This window comes from Myxine glutinosa, chromosome 11 (genome assembly GCF_964187855.1).
Source record: "Myxine glutinosa chromosome 11, kmMyxGlut1.1, whole genome shotgun sequence".
Classification (NCBI taxonomy): domain Eukaryota; kingdom Metazoa; phylum Chordata; class Myxini; order Myxiniformes; family Myxinidae; genus Myxine; species Myxine glutinosa.
In genome coordinates this window covers 33759662-33775946 of record NC_136271.1, presented here as the reverse complement: position 1 = coordinate 33775946, position 16285 = coordinate 33759662, and the positions used below count along the sequence as shown (strand labels likewise).

The 16285-nt window shown below is 45.3% G+C and overlaps 1 protein-coding gene across 1 annotated transcript in view; it reads left to right on the top strand.

Moving 5' to 3' along the window:
* LOC137436562 (aldo-keto reductase family 1 member B1) overlaps positions 1 to 6860 on the top strand; it is a 69898-nt gene extending 63038 nt beyond the window's left edge. The window contains exon 10 of the mRNA XM_078786526.1: positions 6589 to 6860. Coding sequence (XP_078642652.1) covers positions 6589 to 6628 — 40 coding nt within the window. The 3' untranslated portion in view covers positions 6629 to 6860. The remainder of the gene's footprint in view (positions 1 to 6588) is intronic.
* Positions 6861 to 16285: the final 9425 nt, after the last annotated feature.

The window sequence follows — 16285 nt, the reverse complement described above, 5'->3', positions numbered from 1 at the left end:
GGGTGTCGGTCGGCGAAGCACAAAGCAAGAGCAGGAGTGTCGGCGAAGCACAATGCAAGAGGGTCCGGGCAAGAGAAGTGTCGTCGAGGCGCAATGCAAGAGGGTGGTCTACCCTCTTGCATTGATAGGGTAGACCTATCACGGCAAGAGGAATGTCATGGCGCAGCAAAATCCAAGAGCAAGAGGCTGGAAATGCGACCGGCAGGGGTTTTTATCACACCCGAAAAGCTTCTCGAATGTTCCACAGCCTCCCATTGGCTGAGGTTGGTCACGTGCTGGCCTTCAATCCCTCCTCCCCCAATGAAGGTTTCAGTCCTCCTTCCCCCTTTCATTCGGGGAGGTTTCACACCCCATTGGTCGCTTGCTGGTGACGTGTTCCCGACCCGTCATTGGTCACGTGGGCCTGTTCTTTTGGCCACGCCTTCTTGCTCATTAGTAATGTCTTCTTTCAACCACACTAAAGTTTGAAATCCTGCCGACTCTCAACGCATATTGGTCTTGATTACTACACAATGGGAAAGGGCTAATCTTTACATTCAATAAGAAATAACTAACTACTGCAGGCTACATGTTGTCGTGCAATTAACTAAAGGGGGTTTGCCTTTGTGGCAAAACCGCAACAGTATGATACATATATGCATATATTGTTGCGGTTATGGAAAAGGACCTGGGGTGTCGCACTCAACACATAAGGAACCTTGAGTTAGATATCTCATTAGTAACTGTGCTTGGTCAGGTACCTTCCCCTCATATCAGGGATGGGAAAAATGTGTTGAGGGTTAGCATGTTCCATCCCATTTGTGATTCCCTTTCTTCTTCTTGAGATTTCCCCCATCCATCCATCCAACCGTCATCCCAATTGCCCATCCTTCCCAGACATCTCAAACCCAGTAAACCCCCTCTTCATTCAACCCATTTCAATACATCCCATCCTCAATCCCTTGACATCATTTTTCCCATCCTTTCCCCCTTGCACCTTCCCACAACGGAAACCACACCAACACCACAATCCCACCGACACGACACCACAATAAAAACGACGTTGGTGCTTGGCCAAGTAAATCTTAGCGCTAAGAGTGCACCAAGTAAGAACTCCTCGAGAGTCGAGAGACGCTAAAGCTGCGCTCTTGGGGAGTGGCTCACATGTGCGGATGTGGTGAAATCGACCCGCTTGGCTGTGCATGCACCAATGGGGAAATGACGCGACAAAGCCTCGCCTGGTCCAGCATATAATGTGAAGTTATTTGCCGACCTGTGCTGCTGCACAGCTGCCTGTTGAACCAAGAGCTGTCTAACGAACCTCCATACCTGCCTGCTTTATTGCCTGAACGAATGCGCTGATCAAGGCTGACCGAGGGGTGCTGGGGGGCAAACAGCAGCACGTGGTCTTCGGGTGCAGCAGTTCCAGACACACGTACATATGACATTCCCGACACTGCACCAACATATGCACCTCATTCCCTTCCTCCCCTCCCCTTCCCTACCCTCCACTTTGGACGCAGGCCCACCTGTTTGCATGGGGTGAGCAAGGGGCCTACCCAATACCCCAGTCTCTCTCACTCTCTTTCTCTCTACTTACCCAGAATGTGTGAGGCGCACCTGTCTGTCCCTAGATAAGTAAGATTGTGTGAGGGGATCTTTACATGCTTAAAGGTCCACAGACACAGAATTTTTTTTGATCTGATTATATAGATTTAAAAGAAATAAACAAAGAACTGAATGTGGGTTTTAATTATGATAATTATTTGAGGTGTTACAGTTAAAAAAGGAAACCCAGCAGGTACTGCCCCTAAAAATTTCAGAAAACCACGATGGTCTTGACGTCATCCACATGATGCAATCAAAGGAAATGCTGTCTCGACACGCAACGGAAAATGGGTGCACAACTCACTTCAGACTCGTCAGAAAGTGAAATTGACGAGTAATTTTCTCAATCGAGAATCCTCTGATAGTCACAATCATTATGTAGAAGGTCCCATACGTACACGAGGTACGGACATGTATGGTCCCACAACCACATGCATGGTCCCATACGTACATGTATGAACCCGAGGTGGAAATTGGGGTGACTTCAGTCATGAAATACCTTGCGTTCATAAAAATCGGGACAACGTTGAAGAAATACTCGGCAATAACTGGTAAAGTAGTATATCATCGAGCTAGAACGTTGTAAATGTGAAGTTTAGTTGTATTGTGACGTATCACTTCTCTGTAATTATTGTAGTCATGAGAACGGCACTCGGTAGAGCGCATACCTCCGGCAGGCTGAACAGTTTGTTTTGTATCCCAATGATGGGTCGGATCTGGATTCGGACCTGAACCAAAATCTAATCGCCTTGTTCTTGTTACCTAACCAACTCATCCACCTCGTTTTGTCATAACTCGCCCACAACTTTTTGAAATATCATGCTTTATATTGTTTTTGGCCCCATCTCTCAATGTTGAAGAATCACTTAAAGAATTTTGTTTTTTCTCGTATCCTGACATGGATCTTCACCAAAATCGAATCAATTTGTCCTTGTCACACCACAACCTGTCCACCAGGTTTTGGCCAAATCCGTCCGTAACTGTTTGAGATATTGTGCTATACAGTCATGTGAAAAAGTAAGTACACCCCATGTAAAGTTTTGACTTTTTCAACATATTTCAACATTCAGCTATTTGATCTTCATTTCAACAATATTGATAGATAAAGGTGATATAATATAACAAATATCATGAAACATTTACATTTTGTAGTCCATTGTATAATTTAAATAAACATAAATGCAAATTTCGCATGTGGAAAAAGTAAGTACACCCCTACATTTATCACTACTTCAAATACCTAAAATTAGAATCAGATGCACCAGCTCAGGTGCATATGATTAGAACATTGTTAGAGAGGATCTTGGAGGAACCTGTCTTATTTAAACCTCAGACATTTAGTTTGGTTTGCTCTTTGTTGTTGAAGTGTGCGGCGTCACCATGCCTAGATCAAAGGCATGAGGCTCTGAGGCTCTGAGGCCTTCAGAAAGACGGTTATAGATGCCTACGAGTCTGGGAAGGGATTTAAAAAGATCTCCAAACAATTTGAAATCAATCATTCGACTGTCCGGAAGATCATCTACAAGTGGAGAAGATTCCAAACAACTGCCAACTTGTTCAGGTCAGGCCGCCCCCATCAAGTTCAGCCTGAGAGCAGACCACAAGATGCTGAAAGAAGTCTCTTCGAACCCCAGAATGTCATCATGGGACCCACAGGTAGCTCTTGACACTGTTGATGTCAAAGTGCACGAGTCTACCATTAGAAAGAGGCTGCACAAATTTGATCTACATGGGAGGTGTGCCAGGAGGAAACCTTTGCTGTCCAGAAAGAACATCAGGGCAAGACTAAAGTTTGCCAATGAACACCTAGGCAAAGACCAGCATTTCTGGACCAATGTGCTCTGGACAGATGAGTCAAAGGTAGAACTATCTGGCCACAGTACCAGAAAACATGTTTGGCAAAAACCAAAGACAGCATTTGACCACAACAACGTGATACCAACTGTAAAGCATGGTGGTGGAAATATTATGGTTTGGGGCAGCTTTGCTGCATCAGGGCCTGGGCAGCTCACCATCATAGAATCCACTATGAATTCTTCATTGTACCAGAGGGTGATTGAGGATAATGTGAGGCCATCTGTCAGAAAGTTGAAGCTCAACCGAAGGTGGACCTTGCAACATGACAATGACCCTAAACATACCAGTAAATCCACCAAGGAATGGCTGAAAAGAAAGAAATGGAGGGTTCTGGAATGGCCAAGTCAAAGCCCGGATCTAAATCCCATCGAGACGTTGTGGGGGGATTTGAAATGAGCTGTGCATGCAAGAAACCCCTCAAACATCGCACAGCCAGCTGAAAGAATTCTGCATGGAGGAGTGGGCAAAAATTTCTCCCAATCGATGTCAGAGACTGGTAGACAGTTATAAGAAACACCTACTTGAGATTGTTTCTGCCAAAGGGGGCAATACCACCTATTAGAGCCAAGGGTGTATTTACTTTTTCCACATGCGAAATTTGCATTTATGTTCATTTAAATTATACAATGGACTACAAAATGTAAATGTTTCATGATATTTGTTATATTGTTGCGGATCTCGAGCCCGTCGACGTACAGAGAGGGGTTAAACCCTTTTCCCCCTCGAGCTTCGAGTCCACGAGGCCGAGCCGCCACTCCCGTAGCGAGCATGCGGAAGGGTATCTGGTCGATTCCCTAAGTACCTTCAATACACACGCCGCCACGAGAACGGGGACTGGACCTCGCATGGATCACGCTAGTCGGATACGCCCGAGCGGTTTGCGTATCATTTGACTCGTGCCATTAATTCTTATTGAACCCGATTGAGCGGTTTTATTCATGCAATGCAAAGCCAATGGTACGAAATGACGTGGACGGCCAAATGGAAGGAAGAACACAGGTTTATTATACAATTTACATTGATCAGGGTAAAGAGACACAGAGCAGATACTTAATCAGTCTTATCTTATTCCCCGGACAAGGGCCCACTCACTCTCGCGGGGAAAAGATGGAAGGAAAAGTACGCGCTCCAAACCCGTCCTTGGCGCCGTTCACTCTGGTCAGCTCACCGGGCGTGTCCCTCAAGGTGTTCGCGGCACGTGTGCAGGGAGCTCGTTGACGTCTGTGGCCCTGGGAGAGACCGTCCTCGCAAGCGCTATTAATAGGCAGCAGAGCGCAGGGCAGGGAGAGTTCGTGCACACAGAGCCTCGATCACAGAGAGCTAGTTCGGGGGCAGTCTCAGGCAGTCTCTCACCTCTCTCTCTGTGTCTTCCTCTCTCTCCCTCTTCCTCTTCCTCTCTCTCTGTCTCTTCCTCTCTTTCCCTCTTCCTCTTCCTCTCTTTTGGGTTCTATATAGCCCCTCCCCAGAATCTCACCCGAATGTTCCAAACTCCTCCCCTGGCCGTCGTTGTTAGCCACTCCCCTTGAGCTTCTATTGGCTGCTTGCCGCTTACTGGCCACTCCCCTGCAGCTCCTCCCTCGGGCCTCCCAGACTAGTTCCAGGCCCTAGCACATGGTATTCCAGCCCAAGGAGCACCGAAGCCTACACTTACTCGCCTGCTCCACGCATACTAACACAGGAAAGGACTATGCTTACATTTAATAGGAAATAACTAAACTAAGCGAGGCTACATGTTGTAGTGCAACTAACTAAGAGGGGGGGTTACCTTTATTCCCAAAACTACAACAATATTATATCACCTTTATCTATCAATATTGTTGAAATGAAGATCAAATAGCTGTATGTTTAAATATGTTGAAAAAGTCAAAACTTTACATGGGGTGTACTTACTTTTTCACGTGACTGTATATCATTTTTGGCCACATCTCTTAATGGTGAAGAATCACTTTAAAAATTCGAGTATCTAGATCCTGACAAAAAATGTGCATTGCTGTCCTTAGTCTGTCACCTACATAAGCAAAAAAAAATGACCGCGGGTCTTGGAGCTCACTTGAATCAGGAGCAACAGTCACTCAAACCCCCCACAAACTCCCTCAGATCCTGATATCTTTAATGCCGTGAACAAACTTTGGTACATCATGGGTGATGAAGGTTGTTATCAAGTTTCATTGAAAGTGTGTGTAGTTTCGGAGAAGAGAGCAAATACCTATTTTTGGGGTCAAACTCCTCCCTGTTCCTCCCCCCACCCCGTATAACCCCATGATGAGGGCAGATTTTGATGTGGTCAATACACCTTCGTTGGGCATCAGATATGAAGCTTGTGGCCAAGTTTCACAAACATCGTGTGTTTGGTTCAAGTGATAATGACTGAAGTGTTTACAGACTCACTCACTCAATGACTCACTCACTCACTTACCTATGCACACTCCTCGATCGCATAAGCTCACTGGACTAAAGTCCAATTGAGCTGAAAATTCAGAACGATTGTTTCAAAACTGTGGACAAAAATCTTTTGACAAACAAACAAACAAGAAAGACGTCGTGCAGAGCACAATACTTGCAAAATCCCTTGATCAAATTTGACCTTAAAAATAATTGTTGGTTTAATTAAATTACCAAATATGCAAATCCTCGTCAAATTTCAAGTCAATCGGATGAAAATTGAGGATCTTAGAAAATGAGTTGTTGACCTTCGGCCTATGTTGACCTTTTGACCTCAAAATGAATGTGCTTTTTACTTATGACCGACTCTACCTATTGGTGAAGTTTCATGAAGATTGGTTTTAAATTGTGACCTGTAGGCGATTGACATACAGACAGACAGCATGACTCGCGCGAACAATCAATATACTTGAAATATCTTTGATTTTCTCAAGTAGCAGATGCTACAGACCAACATACTTGGCGAAATACTTTCGCTAATTAACAAACAGACCCAAATGCAATGCCTTCTTCTCTGGGTAGGATAATTAGCTGCACTCATGAATTATTGCGCAATTTCTTCATTCAGGGTAAATGTGTGTGCTCATCCACAAAACACCTGAATAAAAATTGTTTCAAATCTTATGAAGTAATTTAAAATTAATTTTTATTTGAATTTTTGATTAATCTTTTGCTCACTCCACTTTGTTTGTTTTTTTCTAGGTTACAGAAGCACAAGTACTTTCCCAAGTCCGATGACTAAGAATGTTTCAGTCATCTACGCCTGTCTTCTGTTTTCCTTTGATCCACATATACCTAGGTCCATATAACTTGTTGTTTTCAAATCGACAAAAAAATGTTTTGCGAGTAAACTAAAAACTTATTTTGGCCAGGCAGTCAATGCCTTTTGTCAATGAAATTGATGATTTGACAGTTTTTTTCTTTTTCTTTGAATAATAATATAAATATTGTTTGAGATTAAATCGATAAATGAATTGCATTTTGCTGTCATTAATCGTGCATGTGTGTGTGGAATCCAATTTTATTATGTGCAATATTGCGGGGGCAAGTGTGAGTCATTTGTTGCCCACTTTGCTCCTGATGTCCCTGTTTGTGACGCACAATCATGTTGTAGTGATGGCTACCTGACTACAAGAGTGCACTGTTACACAGCAGCAAGGTTGTCATCAGGCGATGCCGCCGTGCATCACATAGAGACGGTATTGGGAGGGAGAGGTGTACAATAATTAATTGATTAATTGCATAATTAAAATCAGTAAATAATAATCATAAAATAATTTCTTAATTGGCTAATAGCATACCTCAACCACCAGTTTCATTCAAAGCTGTAACTTTTTAAAAATTAATTGAATAAGTCATTCATAGAAAAATAAAATGAAATTGATTAATCAATAAATAATTAATCGATTAATTGATTCATCAATAAATCAAAAATATCCTTTATAGCCACATCACTTGGTCACTGTCGTGTCCAAATATCGGCTTCCTCGCTCAAAAGGTGCCTGAGATATTGCCCAGATGAGAAAGAAAATAAATAAATGACTAATAATGAAAATAAATAAATAATAATCATAAAATAATGAAATAATTAATCAATTGGCTTATATAATTTCTAAATCGCCACCATTTCATTTGAATCTGTAACCCCCTTCGGTGCCCGGCAATGACATCATGCAGCGCCTGGAGATGGAATAGGAAAGGAGCGGTTTACAACAAACAAGCAAGCAAGAAAACAAACAACCGAAGTGAAAACTGAGTACCCCCCTTTCAGCGCAAGTCATCACCGAGCCACCTTCGGTGCCCGGCAATGACGTCATGCAGAGCCAGGAGATGGAATAGGAAAGGAGCGGTGTACAACAAAGAACCTGAGTGAAAATTGAGTACTCCCTTTCAGCGCACATCATCTCCGGGTCCCCTTCGGTGCCCAGCGATGACGTCCTGCGGAGCCAGGAGATGGAATAGGAAAGGAGCAGTGTACAATAAAGAACCGGAGTGAAAATTGAGTACTCCCTTTCAGCGCACGTCATCTCCGGGTCCCCTTCGGTGCCCGGCGATGACGTCATGCAGAGCCAGGAGATGGAATAGGAAAGGAGTGGTGTACAATATGACTGACCTCTGTAATTGTTGCAATCTCCCTGATCGCCTTTGTTTTTGTATAGTGTGACGATGTTTGCATCACACATAATCCTGTGGGAAGGAGCCATCACTCCAGCAAAGGAGAAAGTCATAGAGGTATGTTAGCAGGTAGAGTTTTTCATACTTGAGAAGTTCAGCTGAAATTCCATTTTTTTCCAGGTACTTTCCTACCTGCAAGAGTCAATGGCCTTGCCAAGCTCAAATATTGAGGGTTCCACATCAAGCCTATCCATGGCTGGTAACTGCAGAAGAGCATCAAGCACGGGCTGGGAGGTATCCATCGAATTCTCGCTGGGAGGCGAATACAGCTCAGAATTGTGCTGTACCTAGCGGACCATTTGCTTGTTCCTATCAGTGGGTACCTTGCCCCTTTAGATTTGAGAGGAGCGATTTTGGTAATGGTAGGACCAAGTGGTCTCTTGATACCAATATACATGGCGTGAAGGTTACCATTGTCACTGGCAGTTTGAGTTTCTTGACATTGATCAAATTCTGCTTTGCACATTGTCTTGCTGTCTATTGCACAACTGCTATGGCTAGCTTCAAATCTCTCAGCGTATTAGAGTTAGGATTCAAGTTCTGTGCCAGGTAATAATAATAATAATAATAATTCATTTATTTTGTATAGCGCTTTTCCAGAAGCCCAAAGGCGCTTTGACAGAGTGGAAAACATAATGCATAACAATACATGAAAACAACAATTGCAAAAAGACAAGAATCAAGAAAACAAACAGCAGCGATATACGGCATATATATAAGACAAGAATCAAAAAGACAAGACAAGAATCAATAGGGAAATATTTAAAGCAAAAGGAGGGAGAAGGAGAAGAGATAGTCAGGGGTTAAATGCTGTGGGTTGAATGTTGAATGCAGCGTTGAACAGGTGGGTCTTTAGTGATGTTTTGAATGTGGTGAGTGAGGAGGAGTCTCTGATGGTGTGAGGTAGTGAGTTCCAGAGGGTGGGAGCAGCGATGGAGAAGGCCCTGTCCCCCCAGGATCTGAATTTGGTCCGGATGGAGGGGGTCAGGAGGTTGGTACCAGCAGAGCGGAGGTTGCGGGTGGGAGTGTGTCTGGAGAGGAGGTCAGCCAGGTAGGATGGGGCCAGGTTATGGAGGGCTTTGTATGTCAAGAGGAGGATTTTGTACTGGATTCTCTGGGGGATGGGGAGCCAGTGAAGCTTGTAAAGGACGGGGGTGATGTGGTCACGGGTCCGGGAATGAGTGAGTAGACGGGCAGCGGAGTTCTGAATGTATTGGAGTTTATTGGTGATTTTTGAGGGTGAACCATAGAGGAGGCTATTGCAGTAGTCCAGACGGGAGGTGATGAAGGCGTGGATGAGGGTTTCTGCAGCCGTGGAGGAGAGGGATGAGCGGAGACGGGCAATGTTTTTCAGGTGAAAGAAGGCTGACTTTGTGATCTGTTTAGTGTATTTGTCGAAGGAAAGGGTTTGGTCAAAGATGACGCCAAGATTCCGGATGTGAGGGGAGGTGGATACTGGGATACCGTCGATGTTGAGGGCAAAGTTATGGGTGGATTTTGTGAGCGTTTTTGGGCCAATGATGATTATTTCAGATTTATCACAGTTAAGCTTGAGGAAGTTGATTTGAAGCCAGGATTTTATTTCAGTGATGCAGTTTGTCAGGATAGAGTGGGTGTCGGTGGAGACGGACTTGGTGGAGATGAAAAGCTGGATGTCATCGGCGAAGCAGTGGAATTGGAGACCATGACGGCGGATTAAGTGACCGAGCGGGGACAGGTAAAGGATGAAGAGGAGGGGGCCAAGAACTGAACCTTGGGGGACACCTTGGGGGAGGGGAGCAGTGGGGGATTTGCAGTTATTGATGGAGATGAACTGGCATCTGTCAGAGAGGTATGATTTAATCCAAGAGAGGGCAGTGCCGGTGACGTTAAAGGTGGATTCAAGTCGGGTGAGGAGGATAGTGTGATCGATGGTGTCAAAGGCAGCGCTGAGGTCGAGGAGGACGAGAATGTTGAGGTTGCCAGCGTCAGAGGAGAGGAGAAGGTCGTTGGTGATTTTGAGGAGAGCAGTTTCAGTACTGTGGTTGGAGCGGAATCCGGATTGGAATGTTTCATACAAGTTATTGGCAGAGAGATGATGTTTGAGTTGAGTGGCTACAGCGCGTTCCAAAACTTTTGACAGAAAGGGTAGGTTGGAGATGGGTCTGAAGTTGTTTAGGGTGTCAGGGTTTAGACCAGGTTTTTTTAGAATGGGGGTAACAGCAGCAATTTTGAGGGAAGGTGGGACGATGCCTGTAGACAGGGAGGAGTTTATTGTTGCAATGATAAGTGGAGAGAGAGCAGGGAGGGAGGCTTTGACAAAGCTGGAGGGGATGGGGTCAAGAGTGCAGGTGGCAGTTTTCATTCCTATGAGGAGTTCAGAGAGGTCAGTAGGAGAGATTGGGGAGAACCGAGACAGGGGATGGCAGGACAAGGGGGGGCAGGTGGTTGGAGGGGGAGCGGGTGCGGCGGTGGTCAAGCTGTTGTAGATGTTGTCAATTTTGCGTTGGAAGAAAGAGAGGAAGGAGATGCAGTTGTCTACTGTGAATGACTGGGTGGTGGTGTTCAGGGGGCGGAGGAGTTTGTTTATTGTCGAGAAGAGTGCTTTTGGGTTTCCGGAGCCAGAGTGGATAATTTGAGAGTAGTAGGCAGAGCGGGCGCGGGAGAGGGCATCTTTGTAGTGTTGTATGTGGTCCTTGTAGGCTTGGGAGTGAACTGTGAGACCCGTTTTATTGCGGAGTCTTTCAAGTTGGCGAGCACGAGTTTTCATCAGGTGGAGTTCAGGGGTAAACCAGGGAGCAGAATGGGTGAAAGAAACTGTTTTGGTTTTTACAGGCGCAAGCTGGTCAAGGCAGGAGGAGAGAGTGTGGTTGTAGTAGTCAGTGAGGTCGGAAGGGGTGTGGAGGTCAATGAAGGGAGAAGTGGACATTTTTTCAGAGAGGGTGGATGAGAATGAGGTAGGTGAAAGAGCGTTTAGCTTACGGAAGTTGATTGTGCGATAATGCCTTGGTGTTGGGGCGGGGATGTTGATGGTCAGAGTGATGGCTAAGTGGTCAGAGAGGGTGAGGTCGGAGCCATAGAGATGGTGCAAATTTAATCCAGTGGAGCAGACAAGGTCCAAAATGTGACCACGGATATGGGTAGGAAAGTCGACATGTTGAGTGAGGTTAAAGCAGGTGAGTAAATCAGTGAAGTCAGTGGTTATTGTGGAGTCAGTGGAGTCCATGTGGATATTGAAATCACCAAGGAGGAGGATTGAGGGGGAGAGGGAACATAGCTGGGTCAGAAAGTAGGAGAAGTCAGACAGGAATGATGGGTGTGGTTTGGGAGGGCGGTAGACGACAGCCATGACTGACTGCGTGTGACCAGAGAGTTTTAAAGCCAGGTGTTCAAATGATGGAGCAGATGAGATGGAGATGAGGTTGGTCTTGATGTCTTGACGGTGGATAACGGCAATTCCACCACCTCGGCCCTCCGAGCGTGGTTTATTGACGTAGGAATATCCATTGGGTGTGGTGAGGTTGAGTGTGTAGTAGTCCAGAGGTTGTTGCCAGGTTTCGGTGAGACAGAGAAAGTCCAGTTTGTTATCCAGGATGTATTCGTTCAGGATGAGGCATTTATTGTTGAGGGACCGGGTGTTGAACAGGGTGAGCTTGATGTTGTTTTGAACAGCAGGGATGAATTCAGGTGATTTAGCCAGGGTTCGTAGGCAAGAGGTGCGATCGTGTGGGTTGCTGTGACCAGGTGCGCTGGGACGAAGAGTGAGAGTGCGCTGAGCCGACCAGAGGACGGGGATGGAGTGACCTGATTGCAAATAAACAAACTTGCGACCGGAGCCACGGTGAATGTACCTGGGTCGTCGGAGGAGTCCATTTGATTTGATGGCAGAGATGCATGATGGGGTGGAGCGGGTATTGAGCAGAAGAAGCCTTGCGGCGGAGTACTTCAGAGACATGCCAGGCAGGAGCGAAGGGACGAGTACGAGGCCAAGGTCGAGGAGGCAAAGCGGCAAACGCAGCGGCAAACGCAGCGGCAAACGACTGCAGCCGCTAATCAAGACCACAGCGGCAAACAAGGCCACAAGGCCACCGGCAAACAAGGCCACGGCCACAATCAACGGGAGCGGGCCTTTCGAATTCCGTATTCCGTACCATCAAAAGCAGATTCCGTTATCCAGCCGGAGAACACGCGGCACGTGCGGGTGTGAAAAGGCAGGACAGGTGTGAGATGTCAGGTCAGAAAGGTAGAAGCAGACCCTGTACATCCATCCAGTCGGAGAAGCGGCGAATATGCAACGCCAGCGTCCTCTCGCAACCGAACCCGGAAGTGAAATATCAAGGTACCGGAAGGTAAGCTGCATTCTTTATGTCGGTGGCAGATGCCATTTGTGTTAAGTCAAACCAATCTTTGTTCCTGTTTCTTCCTTTACCAAACGTTGTTGCTGCATCATCTTAGATGGCTGACCTTGGAGACTTCCATGCTTTATTTGTGTTATCTAGTAAACCCTCAGCTAGAAGAGACTATCTGAGTGTCTCTGAAAATGGTGGACATTTGTCATCATGTCTTGTGCGTGGAATGTTGATGCGTGGAAGGCCATCATATTTGTACCTGTGTCATTTTCCGTAGTTGCACCTGCACTGATGAGAGGGTGCCAATGACCACATCCTGGATGACGCCATAACACCGAACACCAGTATTTACTCTAGAGGAATGAATTGATAATGCAGAGCTCATACTGTACACAAAGCTGTAGTAGTTGCTGTTCTTTTTCATTTATCTTGCGAACGTTGGCCACGAGTGTGTGCGTTAAAGTCACCCAGGAGAAATAATTTCGAATTCTTCGAAATGATAATTCACAAATCCTCTTAACTTGGTGAAGTATTTTTTTTTTTGTATACAGAATCGAGGCTCGTGAAATAGCTAACATTTATTTCACAAACAAATCAAACAGACAAACAAAATAGATAAAAAGAGGGAGCGGAAGACAAGGTGGGGAGAGAAGGGGAAGCACACAAACACAACATTTGAGAGCAGGGACATCGGGAGATGTGTGGGAGGGAGAGGGCTTGGGGGGATGGGAGAAGTATAAAACACAAGGACACCAAGGACTTCCAGGACAGAAGTTGGTATTTCAAAAAAGTGGATCTCGGGTGAATTGACAGGGGTAGAAAAGATCAAGGGTTTGGATGGGGGAAGATAAGAGATGGTGGTGAACAGCTGTTTTAAAGACCTGGAGGAAGGAGTGGGATTGAAGAGTGAGGGAGTTTGTTCCAAAGGTGGGAGAAAAGAGGAATCAAGGAGTGAAGGTGAGCAGAGAGTCTTGATTTTGGCAGTTTAACCATAAGAGGGTTGCAGGCAGATCTTGTGCGACCTGTAGGAATATTTGGGGGACAGAGCCCAGAGAGAGCTGGGGGAGCAAGGCCGGAGAGGAGTCGGTAGAAGACGGAAAGACCACCAACCTGCCTGCGGTGAGTGAGTGAAAGGCCTTGGAGTTAGCTTCATCGCGGGAGATTCCAATGATTCTGAAAGCTTTGGTTTTAACAGCGTGAAGACGAGCTAGGTGTGAGGCAGGAGCACCAGCCCAGAGGGGAGAGCAGTACTCCATTGAGCTGTGGATAAAAGCCTTGTATGTGGTGAGGAGCTCAGGTGTGCCAAGGAAGGACTTTGCACGACGGAGGATGCCCAGTCGGCGACTGGCTTTGGAGGCCAGATTTGAAATGTGGTTTTCCCAGGAAATTTACGTACAAAAAATACCTTTTAGATACCCCTATTGGGGATGATCATTAGCTATGATCTTGAGGGAATTTGGTAGTGGTTGGCAGTGGCAAAGGCCCTTTATTTTGTCGTCATGCCTTTTATTTTGAAATTTTGTCTGAAAGTTGCTCTGTAACATTAAATCCATTGCATGCCCTTTATTTTGAAAAGGTTTAAAACAACTTAGATTTATTTATGCTTCCAAGTTTTTACCACACGGAGAAATTTTTATGCAGAACATAGGTCAATATTTCATTGGGGAACCAAAAACCTGGAAGGACAATGGTTTGTCAATACATTTTCAAAAAGAAACGTTATTATCCTCGCTAGAGGAGAGGGTATTGTATTTGGGTCTGTTTGTTACTTGCCAATTTTTTTTTTTTTTGCAAGTATGTTGATCACTCCGGTGTGTGTGTGTGTGTGTGTGTGTGTGTGTGTGTGTGTGTGTGTGTGTGTGTGTGTGTGTGTGTGTGTGTGTGTGTGTGTGTGTGTGTGTGTGTGTGTGTGTGTGTGTGTGTGTGTGTGTGTGTGTGTGTGTGTGTGTGTGTGTGTGTGTGTGTGTGTGTGTTACTTGGCAAAAGAAAAAAAATTTTTGCAAGTATGTTGATCGCTCCTGTTTGTGTGTGTGTGTTTGTTTGTCTGTCCACTCACTTATACTTGCCTACAGGTCATAATTTTAAACCGATCTTCACGAAACTTTACCAAATGGTAGAGTTCGTGGTGCGACAAAATCCTCTATTTTTGGGGTCAAAAGGTCAACATGACAAATCTGACAACCTGACATCTCACACTCTTACGATGTCTCTCCGAAAAGACCGACTGGACAACCCTCCCATCCACTTTCTGAATAATCCTCTCCAAGAAGTTCTGTCACTCAAGCTTTTGGGTCTCACTATCTGCCATGATCTTTCCTGGGAAAACCACATTTCCAAGCTGGCCTCCAAAGCCAGTCGCCGACTGGGCATCCTCCGTCGTGTGAAGTCCTTCCTTGGTACACCTGAGCTCCTCACCACTTACAAGGCTTTCATCCGCAGCTCAATTAGTCAGGTTCACTATGTTAACAAATATAATTTCGTTCAAAATTTTGGGATTAGCAAACCTGTACATTTTTGGAATCATCAGAGCATGGAGAATCCGAAAATCAATGTTGGCGTTTGCACAGACACCTGCATGGCCGCCATTTTGGATTTTCAAAATGGCCGCCATAAAATACATATTTTGCGCTATCTCGGCTTCTAGTCAACCTAGAAACTTAATTAAATATGCTAATCCTATGTTTTCTGGGTCAAGGAATCCAATAAAGGCCTCAAAATAGTGCTCAGGATTATAGAAAAGCAACAAACAAAGGTAATTGAAAACCATTGTCTTTATATTTGTGATATAACTGTATTACATAATCTATATCTATCTATAATTCCACTAATCTCTGTCTGTGTGTGTGTGTGTATGCGACCGCTGTTTCTCGACAACTACCAGTCCGATATACTTGAAACTTGCCAGGTATATTGCTGGGGACCCGAGGATGTGCCTTTTCAAGGTTTCATATTAATCGGACAAGTAGTTACCAAGCTATGTCCAAAAAACGATTCAACCAATCAGAGAGCAGCGAGCTATCACGTGTGCCGAACGTGCCGAACAGACTCTGCCTCGGACGGCACATTTGAGAGCGTATTCATTTATTTCACGTTGGCAAACTATGTTGGCGTTAAACTATGTTTTAAAACTAATTAAAACTACTTTGCGATTCATCGTAACTGCGATTCGTAACTGCCGTTCGCTTTGGCTTTGCGAATGGACCAAACCATTTCATGTAAATAGAGGGGGGGGGATTGTCACCGTACTCGCAAGCCGTTCGCTTTGGACCAAACCATTTCATGTAAATAGAGGGGGGGGGGGATATAATTTTAGATATAGATATAGTACGGGCATGCCCTAGTATATAAAACACAGTGTGTGTGTGTGTGTGTGTGTAATGTTACCGATAGACTCCTAAACGGAGAGGCTTACGTGCTTGATATTTGGCATAGACATGGCCATTGAGCCTGGGACGAACATGGCCGAACTCAAAATATTTGACGATCCATATTTTTTATTCATATTTACCTCAGCGCATTTCAGCGCACGGAATTCAACGGAATCAGAGCAGGTGGGCGCTGATTCGCTCAGAGCGATCACGTGATGACGCTATGAACGCTATGACGCTATGAACGCTATGACGCTATGAACGCTATGACGCTATGAAATGCTATGACGCTATGAACGCTATGAACGATATGACGCTATGACGCGATGACGCTATGAAAAAAAAAATCGCTATGACGCTATGAACGCTATGACGCTATGAACGTTATGAACGCTATGACGCTATGAACGCTATGACGCTATGAACGCTATGACGCTATGACGCTATGAAAAAAAAAATCGCTATGACGCTATGACCGCTATGACGCTAAGGGGCTCGCTCTCCCCCCACTCCCCGCCGCTTCCCTCT